The following is a 24657-nucleotide window of genomic DNA, read 5'->3' as shown; positions in this document are numbered from 1 at the left end:
ACTGTAGCCTACCAGGCTCCTCCATCCATGGAATTTTCCAGGCATGAGTACTGGAGTGGGTTGCCATTTCCTTCTCCTCACTGTGTGTAACTTATTTATAAAAGTTCAAAAACAGGCAAAACAAATCTGTGTGACAGAAATCAGAATAGTGGTTACCTTGGAGTAGGAAAGTGACTTCTATTAATAGCAATGAAAGAGGTCACAGAATTTTCTGTAGTGATGGAGATATTCTATACTTTCTTCTGAATGGTGCTTACACACATGTATTGATCTATGAAAATTCATTGAACTACACACTTTGTATTATAGCTCTAGCACTTGGAACTTTGGACTGGCAGACCACATGGATCTGAAGCTTATCTCTGGTACATAAATATGACTCTGCTGAGCCCATATAGGTGAATCGTGGGACACGCCACAGGGACTCTGCATCAAGGCTTTCCAGGTTCAGCAAGGACAATACACCTTTCAGAAACACCATTCTTCACATATTACTGAGACTTGGTAGAGACTAACCAAAGAACATCAAGTTACTATAAATTCAGAGTTGCCTGTTTGAACTGAGATGCTGTCAGACCCCTCCAAGTCATGAGACACTGTGATCACAGCAACTATGCATTATACACTGAATGTGGAATAACTTAGGCCAAGAACACCTGCAGAAGACAAAAGCAAGTGGATGAACAGCTGGTCCAGACCTCCACATCACCTGTATCACTGATGCCTCCCTCTAATGCGTGTGCGTGCACACACATGCATGTGAAAAATCTCCAAGAGATTTCCTACAACCAGTTGATAGTTTAGGAAGAAAGGCTTGATACAAGGATGGTTTGACTTGTTATATTGGTGCAATATATGTAACACTCAGGTGTGGGGCCTTAAAGGTAATTAGAGTAAATTTGTCATTGCCCATACATGAAATTAAAAGATGCTTACTCCTTGGAAGGAAAGTTATGACCAACCTAGATAGCATATTCAAAAGCAGAGACATTACTTTGCCAACAAAGGTTCGTCTAGTCAAGGCTATGGTTTTTCCTATGGTCATGTATGGATGTGAGGTTTGGACTGTGAAGAAGGCTGAGCGCCGAAGAATTGATGCTTTTGAACTGTGCTGTTGGAGAAGACTCTTGAGAGTCCCTTGGACTGCAAGGAGATCCAACCAGTCCACTCTGAAGGAGATCAGCCCTGGGATTTCTTTGGAAGGACTGATGCTGAAGCTGAAACTCCAGTACTTTGGCCACCTCATGCAAAGAGTTGACTCATTGGAAAAGACTCTGATGCTGGGAGGGATTGGGGGCAGGAGGAGAAGGGGATGACAGAGGATGAGATGGCTGGATGGCATCACTGACTCAATGGACATGAGTCTCAATGAACTCCAGGAGTTGGTGATGGATAGGGAGGCCTGGCGTGCTGCGATTCATGGGGTCTCAAAGAGTCGAACACGAATGAGTGACTGATCTGATCTGATCTGATAGGTAGCCATTCAACTATTCATCTACCTTGTGGAGAGAGAAGTTTCCTGAGATGAGAACATTCACGGTCTCCTGGAAAATGGCAAATGGGTTGACTGGTTGGTCATGGACCTGGAAGGAGCACAGTTGGGATACTGGGTGAATGGAGGTGTGGGAAAAAGATGTGAGATAGCACACAAAGTATCTGAATCTGTGCATAGCACACTCATGCCAACCAAAGACATCATTGCAGAAGAGGCATTAATCAACCAGGGATAGGATGACTCAGTAGATGTTGGGCAGCCTCTGCTTTGGCCTCTCCACTGACTGCACACTGAGCACACAAATGCAGTAAGCAATGCGATGGGGCTTTGCGTGAATATAACAGCATAGGCTGCCTCTCACCAAGGCTGCTCTACTGTGCTGAATATCTGCTCTGTTGGCAGCAAAGCCCAATGCTGAGCCCTCAATATGGTACCTTCCTCTTAAGGGGACCAGTAAGTCAACTGATTGGAGAAACAAATGGCAACCCACTCCAGTATTCTTGCCTGGGGAATCCCATGGACACAGGAGCCTGGCATGGGGTCGCAAGAGTCAGACACAACTTAATGACTAAACCACCACTGCCACCAAGTCAGTTGATCACGTATTGAATCCTTCCACCCTATATAGGGCAATGATCCATTGGGTTGCAGATGATATCAATCACAAGTATGAATTTCCCTTTCTTGTTCACAGTATCTTGATCAGTACCTCCACTGAGTGCTATTAGATCATGTGATTTCAGATATATATAATATCACCTCAGCCCATTTCACAATTGTTCACATTTCCTCAGGCTCATTTCACAGCAAAGGAGTGACAAAGGGCAAATGGCCAAGGAATTAACTGGTTCCAATACATTTTGTTATTCATTGGACCTTTGGATGGTATCACTGACTCAATGCAAAAGAGTTTCAGCAAACTCCAGGAGACAGTGAAGGACAGAGGAGCCTGGCATGCTGCAGTCCATGGGGTTGCAAGGAGTCAGACAGGACTTAGTGACTGAGTAACAACAATACATATTGTATTACTCAGACCTTGTAGATCAGATAGAAATTGTAACCTGACATGCAGATTTGGAGCACTGGGCTCTTGATAACACTCTGAAGCATTAGAATACTGCTGTTCAGTATATACTGATAGTAGTATATGCCTACTCTGACAGGTAGAATACATGTGCCCCACCATAAGGATAAAGAGGACAGGAGTGGCCCTCTACTTTTATAGAGCTTATCTTTTCCATGAGGAAAGCACCAGAAATTATCAAAAGCTTTTCAAAAGTAAACTTCGTCAGCCCTTGTGCTTTACTCATTCATCCTCCAGACAGATCCACAAGCTGCAGGGCACGTCCAACATGAAACCCTAACTAGGATGCCCACACATTTCCAGATCGGTGCTCAAGGGTGTAGGTTCTGAGTTGCTATCTAAAATGATGTGATGATTAAGATTTTTATTCTGCTACAAGGTTCACCATAGCTGCAAAATGAGACCAAGTACACTAAAAGAAATACAGCTTCAGGAATTACTGTCAAGTTTCTGTTTCACTATCAGATAATAAGCAAGAATCAATCTCTGCATCTCCCAAGTGCCTCTTGTATGTTTGGGAGCTGGACCAACATAAAAATTCATGAACCATAACAAATTCCTGTATTGGGGGAGCAGTGATATTCATGGAGTAACCAGAGAGTGAGAGCTGGACCATAAAGAAGGCTGAGCACTGAAGAATTGATGCTATTGAACTGTAGTGCTGGAGAAGACTCTTGAAAGTGTCGCTTGGACTGCAAGGAGATCAAGCCAGTTAATCCTAAAGGAAATCAATCCTGAGTATTCACTGGAAGGACTGATGCTGAAGCTGAAGCTCCAATAAGTTGGCCATTTGCTGTGAAGAGCCAAATCATTGGAAAAGACCCTGATGCTGGGAAAGATTGACGGCAAGAGGAGAAGGGGGCGACAGAGGATGAGGTGGTTAAATGGCATCACTGATTCAATGGACATGAGTTTGACCAAACTCCAGGAGATAGTGAAGGATAGGAAAGCCTGGTGTGCTGTGGTTCATGGGGTCACAGAGTTGGATATGACTTAGTGACTGAACAACAACAAGAATGTAACTTAATATGTGTGTACTCTTTTCATTATGAAGGTACTACCTGTTCTTAACCTCTAAAGACCTTGAAATTTCTCTTGTTTCCTCAGAGACTACAAATCCTCTTCCGTCTCAGAAGGGGGGCAGTGGTTGTCTTCTGTGTGCCTCTATAGGGAGCACATTGGTGTGAGACCTACTGTACCCTACACAAACCCTCATGACAATTGGGAAGGAGCCCTGTGGATATTATAAATGAATAAAGCCTTCTCTTCTCTTAGGCAGCATGAGTAACCAAGGTCCTTTTTCGATAGTCCTCAGAGGAGGAGCAAGTCTTTCAGAATCATCAGGAAACTTAGCCACACCGGGTATGTTTGCTTTTTTATGCATGAAGGTGGTGTGGGGTCCATACAGCACTCATCTCTAAACACACACGTTTCTTAATTGCCTTTGTGAGTTCTGGCCAAATATATTTGAACATCATTTTCATTGCTTTGTTACCGTCACTCTTCAATAACATGCAAAAGTGTATTTTCATTCACATTCCCATTTTGCTCCTTGATAATATATTAAGCAAAATATCAATGTGTTAATATAATCTGTATCTGAATGGTTATTTTTGACTGGTGGCTAACTATAAGTAAGGAGCAAAGTGTGTGTGACTTTCTGCTAAATGTTTAACATTTGTAAAGTCCAGTGCCTTTTTATTAAAAAAAAAAAATAGGCCTGAACTATCACATACAGAGAGAAGTCAAATATTTAAAGGAAGAATATTCAGTTTTTGGATTCAGTTCAGTTCAGTTGCTCGGTCATGTTCAACTCTTTGCGACCCTATGGACTGCAGGACGCCAGGCGTCCCTGTCTATCACCAACTCCCAGATTGACTCTAACTCATATCCATCGAGTCGGTGATGCCATCCAACCATCTCATCCTCTCTTGTCCCCTCCTCCTCCCACCTTCAATCTTTCCCAGCATCAGGGTCTTTTCCAATGTGTCAGTTCTTCACATGAGGTGGCCAAAGTATTGTAGTTTCAGCTTCAGCATCAGTCCTTCCAATGAACACCCAGGACTAATTTTCTTTAGGATGGACTGGTTGGACCTCCTTGTTGTCCAAGAGACTCTCAAGAGTCTTCTCCAACACCACAGATCAAAAGCATCAATTCTTCAGTGCTCAGCTTTCTTTGTGATCCAACTCTCACATCCATACATGACCAGTGGCAAAAACATAGCTTTGACTGGACAGACCTTTGCTAGCAAAGTAATGTCTCTGCTTTTTATTATGCTGTCTAGGTTGGTCATAGCTTTTTTTTCCAGTTTTTGTATAAGTGTACAAATAGCTGTATGTTTATGTGCAAAAACAAGAGTCTGAGCCATGAGTATGAGCTTGATAACTCCACCCTCAGAACAGTGGTGGGTAAAATGGAATTTAATAAACAAAATGATTTATTTTTAACTTTCTGGATATGACATCATGGGAGTAGTAACAAAGGAGTAACAATGGAAATTGGATGATTTGTAAATGTTTATAGTTCTATTGCCATTTAAATTGAGAATTATTATTCATTCTTACTCTCCAAGATAAGATGATCTTGCATAAAAGATGAGAATAAAATTTAAACAAGAGGGACAATATTATGTTTATACTTGCATTCTAATTGTGGAATCTTAGCGTAAGAAAGATTATTTAATTCAGTCTTTCAAGGAATTTAGACCCCTTTCCATCATCCCTCCCAGAAGTCCTGTAGCTATTCTCAATCACCTGTAGAGCCAATGTCTGAAACAGAGTATTTCTAGAGTGTTTATCAATAATGAGTCCTAATCTAATGAAATTATTGATTCTGTTTTGTGTTTAGATAAACAGCACAGTATATATCTATTCAAGCATTCATATAAATGTTCATCTGAATATTGTGAAAAGCTAAATGTGAAAGAATAGATTGTAGGCTGAAAATAGGTTTTTGTACTTGAACAAGCAGAGATTTTGTGCAATATTAGTTGTGGAGGTAACCACTAAGATGCAGAAGTGGAAAGTGTGTCTCAACAGGCAGGTAAGTGGTTAATTCCTAATGGTGTACTTTGGAAAATGGTATGTCTACCTAGAGAATGCACTGTCCTTGATAAAACCTTCCAACTCAAAATTAATGTATAGCAGCTTAACGACTTTAGCATGTATATCAGTTAAGTGTCATAGTTTCTGGGGAAAAAAAATGGAGATAACTTTAATATAAGCAAAGAAGAATAAAATTTATTTCAATGATATGAGATATTTCACTGAATGAAACAAAAACTCTATATTTGATTAACATGTGGCAACATACTTATTTTGAAAATTTAGCCTCTTAAAAACTTAACAAGAGAGAAAATATATGTATATATGTGTTTATGTGTATGTATGCATTTTAGGATTACCAAATAAGTTATTTAAAATTCCATTTAAAAACACAAAAACTCACCAAAAGGGTTTCTGAATACATTTTTACACCACAGAAAGGTATAAGGTGACACAGCTCTCTTTTAAGAGACTTCTCTTTAACCCTGGACATTAACTCAGTTCCTTCTGTCGTAGGGCTATGGGAGACAATATGTCCTCTGTCACTGAGTTCATCCTACTTGGATTTCCCCTTAACACAAGGACTCAGATGCTCCTCTTTGGGCTCTTCTCCCTGTTCTATGTCCTCACCCTGCTGGGGAACGGGGTCATCCTGGGGCTCATCTCACTGGACCCCAGACTGCACACCCCCATGTACTTCTTCCTCTCACACCTGGCCATCGCTGACATGGCCTACGCCTGCAGCACGGTGCCCCAGATGCTGGCCAACCTCCTGAGTCCAGCCAAGCCCATCTCCTTTGCTGGCTGCATCACACAGACCTTTCTATTCTTGACATTTGCGATCACAGAATGTCTTCTCCTGGTGGTGATGTCCTATGATCGGTATGTGGCCATCTGCCACCCCCTCCGGTATTCAGTCATCATGAGCTGGAGAGTCTGTGTCATGCTGGTGGTGACTTCCTGGACCATTGGAGTCCTTCTGTCTTTGGTTCATCTAGTGTTACTTATGCCCTTACTCTTCTGCATGGCCCAGAAAATCGATCATTTCTTCTGTGAAATCATGGCTGTTCTCAAACTTGCTTGTGCAGACACACACATCAATGAGCTTATGGTATTGGCTGGAGCACTTTCTGTGCTAGTGGGACCCTTCTCCTCAGTTATAATCTCGTATGTGTGCATCTTCCGTGCCATCCTTAGACTCCAGTCAGGGGAAGGGCAAAGCAAAGCCTTCTCCACCTGCTCATCTCACCTCTGTGTGGTCGGACTTTTTTATGGCACAGCCATTATCATGTATGTTGAACCTAGACATGGGAATCCCAAGGAACAGAAGAAATACCTTCTCCTGTTTCACAGCCTTTTCAACCCTATGCTGAATCCCCTTATCTATACTCTTAAGAATTCAGAAGTTAAGAATGCCATGAAGAGAGTGCTGGGTATAGAGTTTTATGAAAAGATGATCACATCTGGGTTGACAATGACCTCAGTTCAGTTCAGTCGCTCAGTTGTGTCCAATTCTTTGTGACCCCATGAATCGCAGCACACCAGGCCTCCCTGTTCATCACCAACTCCCGGAGTTCACTCAGACTCACATCCATCGAGTCAGTGATGCCATCCAGCCATCTCATCCTCTGTCGTCACCTTCTCCTGCCCCCAATCCCTCCCAGCGTCAGAGTCTTTTCCAATGAGTCAACTCTTCGCATGAGGTGGCCAAAGTACTGGAGTTTCAGCTTTAGCATCAGTCCTTCCAAAGAAATCCCAGGGCTGATCTCCTTTAGGATGGACTGATTGGATCTCCTTGCAGTCCAAGGGACTCTCAAGAGTCTTCTCCAACACCACAGTTCAAAAGCATCAATTCTTCGGCACTCAGCTTTCTTCACAGTCCAACTCTCACATCCATACAAGACCACTGGAAAAACCATAGCCTTGACTAGACGGACCTTTGTTGGCAAAGTAATGTCTCTGCTTTTCAACATGCTATCTAGGTTGGTTATAACTTTTCTTCCAAGGAGTAAGCGTCTTTTAATTTCATGGCTGCAGTCACCATCTACAGTAATTTTGGAGCCCAGAAAAATAAAGTCTGACACTGTTTCCACTGTTTCCCCATCTATTTCCTATGAAGTGATGGAACCAGATGCCATGATCCTTGTCTTCTGAATGTTGAGCTTTAAGCCAACTTTTTCACTCTCCTCTTTCACTTTCATCAAGAGGCTTTTGAGTTCCTCTTCACTATCTGCCATAAGGGTAGTGTCATCTGCATATCTGAGGTTATTGATAGTTCTCCCGGCAATCTTAATTCCAGCTTGTGCTTCTTCCAGTCCAGCATTTCTCATGATGTACTCTGCATATAAGTTAAATAAGCAGGGTGACAATATACAGCCTTGATGTACCCGTTTCCTATTTGGAACCAGTCTGTTGTTCCATGTTCAGTTCTAACTGTTGCTTCCTGACCTGCATATAGGTTTCTCAAGAGGTAGGTCAGGTGGTCTGGTATGCCCATCTCTTGAAGAATTTTCCACAGTTTATTGTGATCCACACAGTCAAAGGCTTGGCATAGTCAATAAAGCAGAAATAGATGTTTTTCTGGAACTCTCGTGCTTTTTTGATGATCCATAAAATGTTTGCAATTTGATCTCTGGTTCCTCTGCCTTTTCTAAAACCAGCTTGAACATCTGGAAGTTCACGGTTCACGTATTGCTGAAGCCCGGCTTGGAGAATTTTGAGCATTATTTTACTAGCATGTGAGATGAGTGCAATTGTGCAGTAGTTTGAGCATTCTTTGGCATTGCCTTTCTTTGGGATTGGAGTGGAAACTGACCTTTTCCAGTCCTGTGGCCACTGCTGAGTTTTCCAAATTTGCTGGCATATTGAGTATAGGACTTTCACAAAATCGTCTTTCAGGATTTGGAATAGCTCAACTGGAATTCCATCACCTCAGCTAGCTTTGTTCATAGTGATGCTTCCTAAGGCCCACTTGATCTCACATTCCAGGATGTCTGGCTCTAGGTGAGTGATCACACCATCATGATTATCTTGGTCGTGAAGATCTTTTTTGTACAGTTATTCTGTATATTCCTGCCACCTCTTCTTAATATCTTCTGCTTCTGTTAGGTCCATACCATTTCTGTCCTTTATCGAGCCCATCTTTGCATGAAATGCTCCTTTGCTATCTCTAATTTTCTTGAAGAGATCTCTAGTCTTTCCCATTCTGTTGTTTTCCTCTGTTTCTTTGCATTGATCGCTGAAGAAGGCTTTCTTATCTCTTCTTGCTATTCTTTGGAACTCTGCATTGAGATGCTTATATCTTTCCTTTTCTCCTTTGCTTTTCCCTTTTCTTCTTTTCACAGCTATTTGTAAGGCCTCCTCAGACAACCATTTTGCTTTTTTGCATTTCTTTTCCATAGGGATGGTCTTGATCCCTGTCTCCTGTACAATGTCACAAACCTCCGTCCATAGTTCATCAGGCACTCTATCAGATCTAGTCCCTTAAATCTATTTCTCACTTCCACTGTATAATCATAAGGGATTTGATTTAGGTCATACCTGAATGGTCTAGTGGTTTTCCCTACTTTCTTCAATTTAAGTCTGAATTTGGCAATAAGAAGTTCATGATCTGAGCCACAGTCAGTTCCTGGTCTTGTTTTTGTTGACTGTATAGAGTTTCTCCATCTTTGGCTGCAAAGAATATAATCAATCTGATTTCGGTGTTGACCATCTGGTGATGTCCATGTGTAGAGTCTTCTCTTGTGTTGTCCATGCACTGGACAATGACCTAGGAGGATATTATTTCAAAACCTCTTAAGCCCAAGCCCACATAAGAGTATCTGAGATGCTTATTAAAAATAGAATAAATCTCCTGACCCACCGTTAGATCACTGATTCAGTAGATGTGGGAATTATTTTAGAAAACTGCACATTTAAATATTATCATTATCCAAATATTACCAATAGCAATGTGTGATGCTACTGAATGTTATAGACAAGTACTCGAAAGTCACAGACCTAGAATAACATGCTTTATAATTTCTTCATCAAGCTATGTTCGAGCCCCATATCTCCCAAAATGTTTTCCTCAAATCTCCAGTTCTTGAAGAGGGCTTTAAAAATAAATTCTGGGGTCAAATGAGTTTGAGAGTTATTGCATATTAGATGACTCATTTTAGGGTCTCACAATTCATAATATCACAGTAAAAACTGTAAAAATTCCTATGGTAAGTACTGAAAAATTCTATTCCAGTTGTTCGCCAGTGTTTTCCAAACTTACTTGGTCACATGAAATTTTTTAATAACATTTCATTAGAAGTTTATTAGAACCAGAAATCTTGATATTGACTGATTTATTGTGAACACTTCCTGTAACTGTCTTCTCTAGTCAAATGATTTTTTGTTCCTTCAGAGTGATCCTGTAAAGAGGATGTGGGTCCAAATACACAGTAGTCTTATCTATTATCTGGAAATGATAAATCCAACCCTCTACTTCTTGGATAAGTATTCCAAAATACAGCTCAGGGAATGACCTCATTCAGTTTCACAGTCTTCTAACCCTGAGATTTAAAAATTTTATTATGAATATATTTTCCTACTTACTATATGAAATCAATTTATTTTTCTCATTCAAAGATATAAAGAGAAAAGCAAGTTTCTCAAAGCAATCTGAAAGAATTTGCAAAGCTGATTACCTAACTAGTGTATAAGCTTTAGAAAAGTTTGATTGATGTGTTTGGAAAATAGAGACATGGGAGAAGTTCTATAAGAGAATATTCATAGGAACAGGTGCGTGATAAATATGATGGGTGAAAAGGAAATGAATAAAGATAGAATGCCCAAGGGGCTAGTCGAGCCTTTGGAGATTAAGAACAAAACAAAATAGGGAAAATACATGATTTATTAATCATTGTTTATTCTTATAATGAAAAAACCTCAAATGATAGCAACACAAACAGAGATTTCCCGATACTCTATGTAGAATGCCATATCAGTCAGTTCAGTTCAGTTCAGTCACTCAGTGGTGTCCAACTCTTTGTGACCCCATGAATCGCAGCATGCCAGGCCTCCCTGTCCATCACCAACTCCCAGAGTCCACCCAAACTCATGTGCATTGAGTTGGTGATGCCATCCAGCCATCTCATCCTCTGTCATCCCCTTCTCCTCCTGCCCCCAATCCCTCCCAGCATCAGGGTCTTTTCCAATGAGTCAACTCTTCGCTTGAGGTGGCCAAAGTACTGGAGTTTCAGCCTCAGCATCAGTCCTTCCAATGAACACCCAGGACTGGTCTCCTTTAGGATGGACTGGTTGGATCTCCTTGCAGTCCAAGGACTCACAAGAGTCTTCTCCAGCACCACAATTCAAAAGCATCAATTCTACGGCGCTCAGCTTTCTTCACAGTCCAACTCTCACATCCATACATGACCACTGTAAAAACCATAGCCTTGACTAGACAGACCTTTGTTGGCAAAGTAATATCTCTGCTTTTTAATATGCTATCGAAGTTGGTCATAACCCATATAGATTACTATAATCTCAAAAGACAGACTTAAGTGAGGTGTTTACACAGTTAAAAAATTTCCTCCTAGTGAAAAAACATTTTTTTAAGTATCAATGTTTTGTGGCTAAATACATAGACAGACAAAACTTTAAGAAGTTTTTTACCCTGACTTTTCTATTGCTGGAAGAAAAAAACACTATTTTTAAGGGATATAAAAATAAATTGCATCTTTCACCGATGGTGTATTTTTATATGCCAGCAAATTTGGAAAACTCATCAGTGGCCACAGGACTGGAAAAGGTCAGTTTTCATTCCAATCCCAAAGAAAGGCAATGCCAAAGAATGCTCAAACTACCGCACAATTGCACTCATCTCACACACTAGTAAAGTAATGCTCAAAATTCTCCAAGCCAGGCTTCAGCAATATGTGAACCGTGAACTTCCTGATGTTCAAGCTGGTCTTAGAAAAGGCAGAGGAACCAGAGATCAAATTGCCAACATCTGCTGAATCATGGAAAAAGCAAGAGAGTTCCAGAAAAACATCTATTTCTGTTTTATTGACTATGCCAAAGCCTTTGACTGTGTGGATCACAATAAACTGTGGGAAATCCTGAAAGAAATGGGAATACCAGACCACCTGACCTACCTCTTGAGAAATTTGTATACAGGTCAGGAAGCAACAGTTAGAACTGGACATGGAACAACAGACTGGTTCCAAATAGGAAAAGAAGTATGTCAAGGCTGTATATTGTCACCCTGCTTATTTAACTTCTATGCAGAGTACATCATGAGAAATGCTGGGCTGGAAGAAGCACAAGCTGGAATCAAGATTGCCAGGAGAAATATCAATAACCTCAGATATGCAGATGACACCACCCTTATGGCAGAAAGTGAAGAGGAACTCAAAAGCCTCTTGATGAAGGTGAAAGAAGAGAATGAAAAAGTTGGCTTAAAACTCAACATTCAGAAAACGAAGATCATGGCATCTGGTTCCATCACTTCATGGGAAATAGATGGGGAAACAGTGCAAACAGAGTCAGACTTTAATTTTTTGGGCTCCAAAATCACTGTAGATGGTGACTGCAGCCATGAAATTAAAAGACGCTTACTCCTTGGAAGTAAAGTTATGACCAACCTAGATAGCATATTGAAAAGCAGAAACATTACTTTGCCAACAAAGGTCCATCTAGTCAAGGCTATGGTCATTCCAGTGGTCATGTATGGATGTGAGTGTTGGACTGTGAAGAAAGCTGAGCACCGAAATTGATGCTTTTGAACTGTGGTGTTGGAGAAGACTCTTGAGAGTCCCTTGGACTGCAAGGAGATCCAACCAGTCCATTCTGAAGGAGATCAGCCCTGGGATTTCTTTGGAACGACTGATGCTGAAGTTGAAACTCCAGTACTTTGGCCACCTCATGCGAAGAGTTGACTCATTGGAAAAGACTCTGACACTGGGAGGGATTGGAGGCAGGAGGAGAAGGGGATGACAGAGGATGAGATGGCTGGATGGCATCACTGACTCAATGGACGTGAGTCTGAGTGAACTCTGGGAGTTGGTGATGGATAGGGAGGTGCCGGGAGCCAGCGTGAGGAACTCCGCCTGTGGCAAAGGTCATGAGGAAGGAGGCTCGGCATATGCAAAGGCGGGATCGATCCTCAGAAGTCCCCCTGGAAATTCTCGAGCATCTACCCCCAAAACCAGAGTCTGCCTACTCTCTGCTTTGTGTTCTCACCTATACCTCTGACTTTATGGGGGGCTGTCCCCCACCACCTCTCTCTGAAAAAAGAGTTAACTTACAGCTCCAGTTAATAAAGTTCCTGTGTGTGACAGTGTTTCAACCTACAAACTCCTTTGGAGGTCCTCTAGCCTGCCTGAATAGGTTTTTCTGGCCACATGTGATTGTTCAGAGCCTCCCAACTGTGAGAGACATGAGATGTTCTAAACTGTCTAAATACAGATTCCTTTGAGCAGTTAAAAGATTGATTAGAAATTGTATTGGTGAAGGGTTTTTCACTTGTTGGGCCAATGTTTGCTGCTAAGTCTCCATATCCCTTACCTACTGTGTCCCTGGCAGTGTATTGATGGATATAATTGGTGTATAGAAATGTAAGTAGTAGCTTTAATGTTTGTAACCTTGGACCCTTGAGTTAATTCTTTTCTTGTTATAGCCCACCACACCTTTGCCCTATAGGAATGCAACTTTATCTAATGCTTTTGGAGGGTGGCGCCTGACTTTAAAATAATCACCTTTAGAGAAAAATAAGTTTCTTAAAATGTTAACAGACCTCCTGGCCAGAAGATGATGTAAATCACCTAAACTTTTGCATATGATAAGTTTGAAAGCCTGGCTTCTATTAGGATCAGGGATTGCTGTCCTTGCATGACTCTACCCCTTCCCCCATTATCCTCTATGCACAACTTAAGGTATAAAACTACTTTGGAAAATAAAGTACACCCTTTTGTTCACCGAAACTTGGTCTCCCCATGTCGTTCTTTCTCTCACCTTCTGGATGAATTTCCATCTGGGACGGGGGGGCTCGTCAAGCCTACTAATTTTGCCTGGGCTTTTAAGATCTGACTGGGGAGGCCTTAGTGTCTCTTCTCCTTCAGGAGAATAGGAGGACACCTACGGCCTACGTAGGTGATGTAAAATTCCTTGTTTTGAAATTTTATTAGCTTTCCACGTAAACCAAGTTATTCAGCCTCTTTTCTCCACTAAGTTTTCTCACTGAGCTATCCTTATTTAACCACTCTTTATATCCTTAATTAACATTTAATTAAGCAGTTGTTTCCTGATCCTCACTGACGCCATCCCCGCTTCGAATTCCCTGGATCCACCGGAGCTGGACCCCTGCAGGGAGGCCTGGTGTGCTGTGATTCATGGGGTCGCAGAGAGTCAGACATGACTGAGCGACTGAACTGAACTGAACTGAAATATTATTTTGGAATATAGTCAAGTCTCAACTACTTGGAAAGTGGTAAAGCTTGGAGATAAGTAAAGGCTTTTAAGCACAGTTACAGAAATGTTTTGACTGTAGGTTAAACCCTAGAGTAGACTGAAGAAGTAAGTTCTGTTAAACTTTAGTAGAGTTAAGCTGTGCTGAACAATTAAGAATTTGGGGGATTAAGAGAGACTAGTTAATTGTATCAAAGTTTTATTTATATTATTGAACAAATATCATTTCAACAAGGGGATCAGTGTTCTTTAATATTGGTTAGGGTTAATGTTTAGTCCTTAATGAAGTTTATACTTAAGTCAGAAAATACTGTTCTAACCCTATTAATCAACCATATCTGTGGGAATTTTTGATGATCAGACTATGAGATCATAATTAGAACATTAGTGTTTATCCAGTGTGGGCGTTTTTCACTAGGAGGTTATGGTCACTGAAGAACTGACTGACTTTAACATAACTCATGACATAATCATGTTTAATGTGGATGTCAATTTGAACCTTTATAATGATGGATATTTCTTCTCAGGAAAAGAATTACCTATACCCATTATCCAAGATCCTCCAGTTTTACTTTCAAAAATGTGAGAAATGAATAAGAAATATCATGCTTCAATAAGCCTGGAGTCAGAGCTAATGCATTTCAATAATACTGAAAGGTATTTTCTAAAATTAGAATGTTGTTCAGTTGCTCAGTCATGTCTGACTCTTTGCATACGATGGACTGCAACAAGTATTCTCTGTCCTTCACCATCTCCCAAGTCAGTGATACCATCTTGTCCTCTGTCATCCCCTTCTCCTGCCTTCAATCTTTCCCAGCATCAGGGTCTTTTCAATGAGTTGGCTCTTCGAATCAGGTGTCCAAAGTATTGGAGTTTCAGCTTCAGCATCAGTCCTTCCAATTAATATTCAGGACTGATTTCCTTTAGGATTGACTCCTTTGATCTCCTTATAGTCCAAGGGACTCTCATCAACACTATAGTTCAAAGGCATCAGTTCTTCAGTGCTCAGCCTTCTTTATGGTCCAACTTTCACATCCATACATGACTACTGGAAAAACCATAGCTTTGACTATACAGACCCTTTTTTGGCAAAGTAATGTCTCTGCTTTTGAATACACTGTCTAGGTTTGTCATAACTTTTCTTCCAAGGAGAAAGCATCTTTTAATTTCATAGATGCAGTCACCATCTGCAGTGATTTTGGAGTCCAAGAAAATAAAGTCTGTCACTGTTTCTACTATTTCCTCATCTATTTCCCATGAAGTGATGGGGCCAGATGCCATGATCATAGTCTTTTAAATGTTGAGTTTTAAGGCAGCTTGTTCACTCTCCTCTTTCACTTTCATCAAGAGGTTCTTTAGTTCTTCTTTGCTTTCTGCCATAAGGGTGGTATCATCTGCATATCTGTGGTTATTGATATTTCTCCCAGCAATCTTGATTCTGACTTGTGCTTCATCCAGCCTGGCATTTTGCATGATGTACTCTGCATGTATGTTAAATAAACAGGATGACAATATACAGCCTTAAGGTACTCTTTCCCAATTTGGAACCAGTCCATTTTTCCATATCTGGTTCTAACTGTTGCTTCTTGACCTGCATACAGGTTTCTCAGGAGGCAGGTCAGGTGGTCTGGCATTCCCATCTCTTGAAAAATTTCCCACAGTTTGTTGTGATCCACACAGTCAAAGGCATTAGCATAGTCAATGAAGCAGAAGTAGATGTTTTTCTTGAATTCCCTTGCTTTTTCTGTAATCCAACAGATGTTGGCAATTTGATCTCTGGTTCCTCTGCCATTATTAAATCCAGGTTGTTCATCTGGATGTTCTCGGTTCACATACTGTTGAAGCCTAGCTTTAAGTATTTTGAGCATTACTTTGCAAGCATGTGAAATGAGCACAATTGTATGATATCTTTTTTTTTCTAATTTTATTTTTAAACTTTACATAATTGTATTAGTTTTGCCAAATATCAAAATGAATCTGCCACAGGTATACATGTGTTCCCCATCCTGAACCCTCCTACCTCCTCCCTCCCCATACCATCCCTCTGGGTCTTCCCAGTGCACTAGCCCCAAGCATCCAGTATCATGCATCGAACCTGGACTGGCAACTCGTTTCTTACATGATATTTTACATGTTTCAGTGCCATTCTCCCAAATCTTCCCACCCTCTCCCTCTCCCACAGAGTCCATAAGACTGTTCTATACATCAGTGTCTCTTTTGCTGTCTCGTACACCGGGTTATTGTTACCATCTTTCTAAATTCCATATATATGCATTAGTATACTGTATTTATGTTTTTCCTTCTGGCTTACTTCACTCTGTATAATAGGCTCCAGTTTCATCCACCTCATTAGAACTGATTCAAATGTATTCTTTTTAATGGCTGAGTAGTACTCCATTGTGTATATGTACCACAGCTTTCTTATCCATTCATCTGCTGATGGACATCTAGGTTGCTTCCATGTCCTGGCTATTATAAACAGTGCTGCGATGAACATTGGGGTACACGTGTCTCTTTCCCTTCTGGTTTCCTCAGTGTGTATGCCCAGCACTGGGATTGCTGGATCATAAGGCAGTTCTATTTCCAGTTTTTTAAGGAATCTCCACACTGTTCTCCATAGTGGCTGTACTAGTTTGCATTCCCACCAACAGTGTAAGAGGGTTCCCTTTTCTCCACACCCTCTCCAGCATTTATTATTTGTAGACTTTTGGATCGCAGCCATTCTGACTGGTGTGAAATGGTACCTCATAGTGGTTTTGATTTGCATTTCTCTGATAATGAGTGATGTTGAGCATCTTTTCATGTGTTTGTTAGCCATCTGTATGCCTTCTTTGGAGAAATGTCTATTTAGTTCTTTGGCCCATTTTTTGATTGGGTCGTTTATTTTTCTGGAGTTGAGCTGTAGGAGTTGCTTGTATATTTTTGAGATTAGTTGTTTGTCGGTTGTTTCATTTGCTATTATTTTCTCCCATTCTGAAGGCTGTCTTTTCACCTTGCTAATAGTTTCCTTTGATGTGCAGAAGCTTTTAAGGTTAATTAGGTCTCATTTGTTTATTTTTGCTTTTATTTCCAATATTCTGGGAGGTGGGTCATAGAGGATCCTGCTGTGATGTATGTCGGAGAGTGTTTTGCCTATGTTCTCCTCTAGGAGTTTTATAGTTTCTGGTCTTACATTTAGATCTTTAATCCATTTTGAGTTTATTTTTGTGTATGGTGTTAGAAAGTGGTCTAGTTTCATTCTTTTACAAGTGGTTGACCAGATTTCCCAGCACCACTTGTTAAAGAGATTGTCTTTAATCCATTGTATATTCTTGCCTCCTTTGTCAAAGATAAGGTGTCCATATGTGCGTGGATTTATCTCTGGGCTTTCTATTTTATTCCATTGATCAATATTTCTGTCTTTGTGCCAGTACCATACTGTCTTGATAACTGTGGCTTTGTAGTAGAGCCTGAAGTCAGGTAGGTTGATTCCTCCAGTTCCATTCTTCTTTCTCAAGATCGCTTTGGCTATTCTAGGTTTTTTGTATTTCCATACAAATTGTGAAATTATTTGTTCTAGCTCTGTGAAGAATACTGTTGGTAGCTTGATAGGGATTGCGTTGAATCTATAAATTGCTTTGGGTAGTATACTCATTTTCACTATATTGATTCTTCCAATCCATGAACATGGTATATTTCTCCATCTATTAGTGTCCTCTTTGATTTCTTTCACCAGTGTTTTATAGTTTTCTATATATAGGTCTTTAGTTTCTTTAGGTAGATATATTCCTAAGTATTTTATTCTTTCCATTGCAATGGTGAATGGAATTGTTTCCTTAATTTCTCTTTCTGTTTTCTCATTATTAGTGTATAGGAATGCAAGGGATTTCTGTGTGTTGACTTTATATCCTGCAAATTTGCTATAGTCATTGATTATTTCTAGTAATTTTCTGGTGGAATCTTTAGGGTTTTCTATGTAGAGGATCATGTCATCTGCAAATAGTGAGAGTTTTACTTCTTCTTTTCCAATTTGGATTCCTTTTATTTCTTTTTCTGCTCTGATTGCTGTGGCCAAAACTTCCAAAACTATGTTGAATAGTAATGGTGAAAGTGGGCACCCTTGTCTTGGCCTTTGACAAAATTCAACATCCATTTATGATAAAAACTCTCCAGAAAGCAGGAACAGAAAGAACATACCTCAACATAATAAAAGCTATATATGACAAACCCACAGCAAACATTATCCTCAATGGGGAAAAATTGAAAGCATTTCCTCTAAAGTCAGGAACAAGACAAGGGTGCCCACTTTCACCATTACTATTCAACATAGTTTTGTATGATATCTTGAACATGTCTACTTTGCATATGAGAACTTGTCACACCTGGCAATGTATTTTTGGCATGTTTATCATACATGGTGGAATTCTCCATGCAAGAACGCTGGAGTAGGTAGCCATTCCCCTCTCTAGGTGTTCTTCCCAACCCAGGGATTGAACCGTCATCTCCTGCATTGCAGGCAGTTTCTTTGCCATCTGAGCCACCTGGGAAGCCCAAATTTAGAATAAATTGTGCCAAATAGGTCAAAATTCTCATAATCAAATAGCAGTATCTACTAAGTAAACTTTCTCTTTCTTGCACAGTGATCAGTAAGCAAATTCTGCTTTAAATTCCCATTTTTTAGTATTCCAAATGATACATTGAACTTTTGATCTTTCAACACATAATTACTCCAGAAATACACTTAATAAAAATATTTTACAATTGTCACTTTCCATGAATTACAATTCCTAGACTTTGATGACTTTCTGAAGATAGGTTCATCCTTGACTTGAATATTTATTTTATCAATTAAAAGCCACTAGTTATTTTTTAAAAGCCACTAATTTGCAAACCAATTTTTAAGATAATTTGGGAGGTGTTTGTATTATCAATGTGTTTATTTTTACTTATTCTACTTTCAAATGGAAATTATCTTCAAATCTCAGTGGACCCTCTTATAACCATAATAGTTATTGTTGCTGTTCAGTTGTAAGTTGAGTGCTAATCTTTGCGACCCCGTGAACTGCAATGTCCCAGGCTTCCTGGCCCTTCACTATCTCTAGGAGTTTGCTCACACTCATGTCCATGGAGTCAATTATGCCATCCAACCATCTCATCCTCTGTCGCCCCCTTCTTCTCCTACCCTCAGTCTTTCCCAGCATCAGAATCTTAAGCTCAGTGATTATATAAAATGCCCAATGCTGACAGATAATGCAAATATTTGAAAACATGTTTATTGTAATTAAAAGGTAACTATATTATGTATGTTATTTTCCTTTGTATGCATTTATGTTTTGTATAAATGATAAACTTTTTGTATAAAAGTGATAAACTCTGATCACCTTTAGGAGTTGTCCATGAGTTAAAAGCTATGTCACCTTGATATGTAGAAAAAAATTATAATTTTGGAATGATACATTTCCCTATTTCCCCATCTATTTGCCATGAAGTGACGGGGTTCGGTATCATAAACATTTATACTTATTATTGTCTTAGTTAAATTTTTTACTTTTTATAATGGTCAAAAGAACATAGAAAACTATGTCCTAATCTGTTGTTTTCACAGTATTTTTGTTTTTCTTTTATGTATTAGTTTCCTGATTTCCACATTTCTCCAGAGCAAATGAACACATAAACCATGTCGTAATCTAGTGTTTTCACAATATTTGGGTTTTTCTTTTATGTGTTGGTTTCCTGATTTCCACATTCCTGCAAGTCATCAAGAACATTAAAAGAAAGAAAGAAAAGTCCCAATATTTATGGATTGCCTAATATGCACCTGGAATTTCACACAATTAGGAGCCAGCTTTGGTATCCTCACATGTGGGTTTCTTCTCACAGTGGGTCCGTACAGCAGGAATACAGGTGGACACATTCTCAAAACTTGGTAACTGTGCCCACTTCACCCAAGTTTACATCATGATCCTAGCAAGTTAGGAATCACGCTATGGTGCACTTATTAGTTCTTAAATTGCCTGATTGATTGATGTGAAATTTCAAAAATAGCATTTTAACTCCTTTATGTTCAGTAAAAGAATGCAGCAAAATACAAATAAATATGACAACATCTGAGATACAAAATATTCTCTAACTCCCAGAAGAGGCAGGAGATTGCTAAGGGAAGCTGTCTGGGGGAGGATCCTTTCCTTCACTCCTCTTAGGGACTGGACTCTGAATGGAGATTAGAGATTCTCATAAAATCCTCCCTTAGGTGGCATCTAATAAGTCCCTTGGGACACCTTGCCCCTTTGGACTCCCCAATCCATTCCCTGCCTCCATAACCAGCTCTCAGCAGCATCTCCACACCTTGAGTTGTTACTTGGAATCAGCTGCTTTTTCAGGGTGCTTTCCACCCACATCTCCTCAACACAAGGGACCCAGATCACACTGGGGAGAAGAGAAGCTGAACTACAGAAGTTAATGCCAGGAGCTTATTCCATGTCACACTGCTTCTGCTTTCTTATGGATTCAGCTGAACCATCTGGAGATTTGAGAACCACAGCAGCGCTGGGATTCATGAAATCCAAATAATGCCAACTATTCAGGGACTGTAAGGAGTGCTGTTTTCTCAGGGATGTGCCCTGGGGCTCTCTGTGTTTCCTAATCTTATCCTGCTGGGGATGAGAAGGGAAACAGAAAAGGAGAGTTGCTCTGTCCCCCTCCCCAGTGGAAGTGGTCATGCGCTACATGTCACAGCCACCCCTTCCAGTGAACCCTCAAGAGCTACAGCCAGGTTGAGCCCATCAGAGAATAAACTTCCTTTTCTGAGGATCTGGTCTCATTTCCAATCCGGAACAGAGGTGAGGGCTCTACAGCTCCCATAGAAGCTCACCAAGGCAGGACCCCATCCAGCCTTCAGGTACTTTCCTCTTCTGAGGTCTTGAGTTCAAATGGGGGTGCTAACCAGGTTGCCTTATTTTATTTTACCATTTATTTCTCTTAGGTCTGCTATGGCATGTGGTTTTTTTATTATTATTATTATTATTATTAGCTACCATTGTTACCACTACAAGTCTCAGAGAAATAAATATTCTCTGTTAATGCTAAAAATACATGCTCATCATTCATATTCTGTATAAGTAATTAGATGCACATTTTATAAGCCAAATATGCAAAGGTGTTTAGGATTTAGTTATTTTGTGTTATTGGTGGAGAAATATCCATGCGATAAAGATTTACTTGAAAAGAAAGAAGTTTCTGTATTGTGGATTTAAATGGAACATTTGGAAAATTTCCAAGCCAAAGGAAACCATTGTAGGTATATTATGGAAAGGTGTTGCATTTCAGGATTATCCGCATATTGGTTATTGTATAAATTATGCATTTATATTATGGCAGGCATAGTCACAATATATACCAAATCTATGAGAACATATTTATTACAGTGTGTTATGAAGCCAAATGGACACTAAATCCATGTCTTATATTTATCTTTCATTAAGTGTAGCATTAAAAACTATCAGGCATCTAGGATGTACTCAATAAATATGAGTAACTTAAATTTTCTGTAGGTTGGAGGATAAGATTTTGTGATGGGGATGGAAAGAGTGAAGAAAGGGACCAAGATGTTAAGAAGTAGAATAGCAAGGAAGGAGAAGAATGAGATCATCAATAATTCTTTACATTTTCTTTTTATAGGATGTTTCCATTTTATGTGCACATTTTTAATATATATCCCCACTCTTTCTCCTGAAGCATATTTTCAATCATGTCTTCACAGAGCCCAGAACCATCAGCCTGCTTCACTATGTACTTCCACAGTACCTGGTATATCGGAAGCACTCAGTAGTATGATCAATTATTATTAACCTTTAACAGATTCTCAAATAGCCTTTCATTACGGGAAACTGACAGACCTTTGTGCTCAGCAGTAGTTCTTATATCTGGGAAAAGTCACTTATCAGTCCTTAGCCCATACAACAACTTTGCGAAGTCTTGGCTTAGCCCTACGTAAGCACTAAGATGAATTAGCTTTCAGTTCTTTCTTATTATGTGCAAGTAAACACCCTCACAGTTCAACTGAGCTGTGGATAAACATGGGTGATCATCTTAGGAGTTCTTCTTCACACATGCCTACTACTTTAGAAAAGAACTTTCCAGCTCCCTATTGCTTCAAGATTTATGTTTTAGGATACAGGTTTCATCAGGTTCTGATGTTTTATTTATATATGAAATGATTTCCTTCTTAAATATTTACTTTAGAACTTTAGAGTTGCCTGATTATTTATTAACCAGATAATAATTTGCCATTTTTTAACTCTGGAACCGTACATATATGAATTAATAGACATCACTATGCTTATAAGGTACACTTGGAACTATGATACTTCCCCTTTAACCCCACCAGAAGTTTAAGCTTAATCTGTTTGCATTCCATTTGACTGTTTTAAACTAATATTAGATATGTAGGTAGCAAATAAAAATAAGAAAAAATAAAGAAGTCTATCCAAAATTTAATTACTTAAAACAATTTATAAATTCTTTAGTTATTCTTATTAACATTTTAAAATCCTATTTTAGTCCAAATCATCAGAGTGAAATTCTTTTGAATTTCTATACTTTGTTTGGGACTAATGAGCTGAACTTGAAATAGTCATAGTAGAACGTATTTTAAAAGACACCAGACCTGAGATAAGGACATCACAATGTAGATGTTTACTCATTTGTTTATTAACTGCCAGGGGTATAAAAATGAACAAGCCTATTGCTGTGCTTTAAAATAAATCAAATCTGAAATAAATATGGCTGCTGTGCTTAAAAGAATATACACGCATTCTGACCTTTTTCATCTGTCTTTCAATTGCACTAAAAAAAATCATGATTTGTACTGTATTTCTTTTTCCATTTATATTTTCCTGTGAAGGAAAATTGGAAAAGGAAATTGCTGTTTTAGGAGGGGATGGATTCAAATATATTGTATATCTTTCACAGTCAAATATTCTTACATGTTTTATGTGCTTAAAACATATAGAAACTTTGTTACGCGTAGAAATGTATAATATTAACCTAAAGCCAAATAATCCCTGGTAATATATAACGACTTTTTACTGTATCAGTTAGGTTACTTTTGTGTCCAGGCAATGTGACAACTTATGAATAATGTTTAGGAGGAAACAGACATCTCATCTGTTGTTGTTAGGAAGGGATCCATTTCTTTCCAAGTTTTGCTTTAGTGAGGTTACCTTGGTCTGGGGTCTAGTCCTCACTTTTTAGATCCAGCTTTGGAAAGTGTTCAGGAACTACATCATGCTATGTAAACCACAGTTGGATAATGCATAAGCCAGAACATCTAAATGTTCATTCATTTAGAATTTGAAATGCAATTGCATAATAAGCAAACAACTTTGCTGATTGATGCCTTCATCTTATTCCCTGGTCAGCTGGTAAAGAATCCACCTGCAATGTGGAAGACCCGGGTTTGATCCCTGGCTTGGGAAGATCCCCTGGAGAAGGGAAAGGCTTCCCACTCCAGTATTCTGGCCTGGAGAATTCCATGGACTGAATTCCATGGGGTCCATGGGGTCATAAAGAGTCAGACACAACTGAGCATTCTCTTAAGTGTTAAGTCTTAAGTTAAATAGTGAATTGGTGAACGCAAAATCAGAGCAGAAGGGCTAGTCAGGGAGCTTACTGACTAGCGTTATTGAGTACTGGTCATCCAAGCCATCCATCTAGACTGTGGACATAGAATTGCCTGATGCGTAGAATCCTGTGTCAACTGGTCAGGCTTCCCCGTCCCTGAAGGTCTTTAAGACGCACAGACAGTACTGCCTCTCTGACCTTATGTCGGTGCTCTGTACTGAGCAGCTCCTTTCTTTCACCCAGTCTTTCTCTAACAGGTAACTCACTCAACTGAGTACATTTGGGTTCAAGCGCATCTTTCTGTCCTGTCTCCCTGATACTGTTTCAAAGCACCTTAGGTGGACTTCTGGAGATTCCCAAAACTCTTAAGTCACGTGTTTCTTGATATTATCTTGTTTTTAACCTATGGGTTCTTATTCTCATCACTTCGGTTTATGTTTCCAAGTTTCTCTCTCAAAATTCAATTCTGTCTCTTACATCCATGTTGATATCTCCACAGGTATTGACGACAGCTAAATTAGGTGTGGCCAAAAACAGCACCTTTTTCAACACTAATCCTAAAAGTGTAGCTAAACCTCAAGTTAGTTGTTTTTGCAATGGCACTGACAAATGTTTGCACTAGAAATAATGTTGAATTTTGACATAGTTTATAGAGGAAACTATCATCCAAGATACAAGGTAGGAAAAAAAAGTTTAATTTACCAAACCACAAATTCATAGACTAGATATCTTACCACTAACATACTAATGCTGCCATTTGTCAAGAGGCAAGCTGAATTTATCATTGTTTCTGTTAGATACTTATAAAATATGTATTAATCCTTACTGCTGATTTCAGTCACTTTTTTTTTTGTTTAAATGGTAATATGTTTTGGATTTCAGATATAAAACATTTCCCAAATGTGAAGGATTGAATCAATAGTAAGATGGGTCTAGTTCCTGATTCTAGGCTATGATCAATCTTATTCTCTTTTAAAAACTGTTTTCCAGTTTT

General features: G+C 39.4%; 1 protein-coding gene across 1 annotated transcript; it reads left to right on the top strand.

Moving 5' to 3' along the window:
- The first annotated feature begins 6144 nt into the window (after nt 1-6144).
- Nucleotides 6145-24179, top strand: LOC147373544 (olfactory receptor 2A7-like). The gene is made up of 2 exons (XM_086398644.1): nt 6145-7057; nt 24163-24179. Exons 1-2 carry the CDS (start codon nt 6145-6147, stop codon nt 24177-24179), a joined length of 930 nt encoding a protein of 309 aa, XP_086254770.1.
- Nucleotides 24180-24657: the final 478 nt, after the last annotated feature.

Source organism: Bos grunniens, chromosome 4 (assembly GCF_055505025.1).
Source record: "Bos grunniens cultivar Pamir isolate PY7600 chromosome 4, Bosgru_T2T1.0, whole genome shotgun sequence".
In the NCBI taxonomy this organism is placed as follows: domain Eukaryota; kingdom Metazoa; phylum Chordata; class Mammalia; order Artiodactyla; family Bovidae; genus Bos; species Bos grunniens.
Note: the sequence above shows the minus strand (reverse complement) of the source record. Positions and strands in the feature narration are given on the sequence as shown.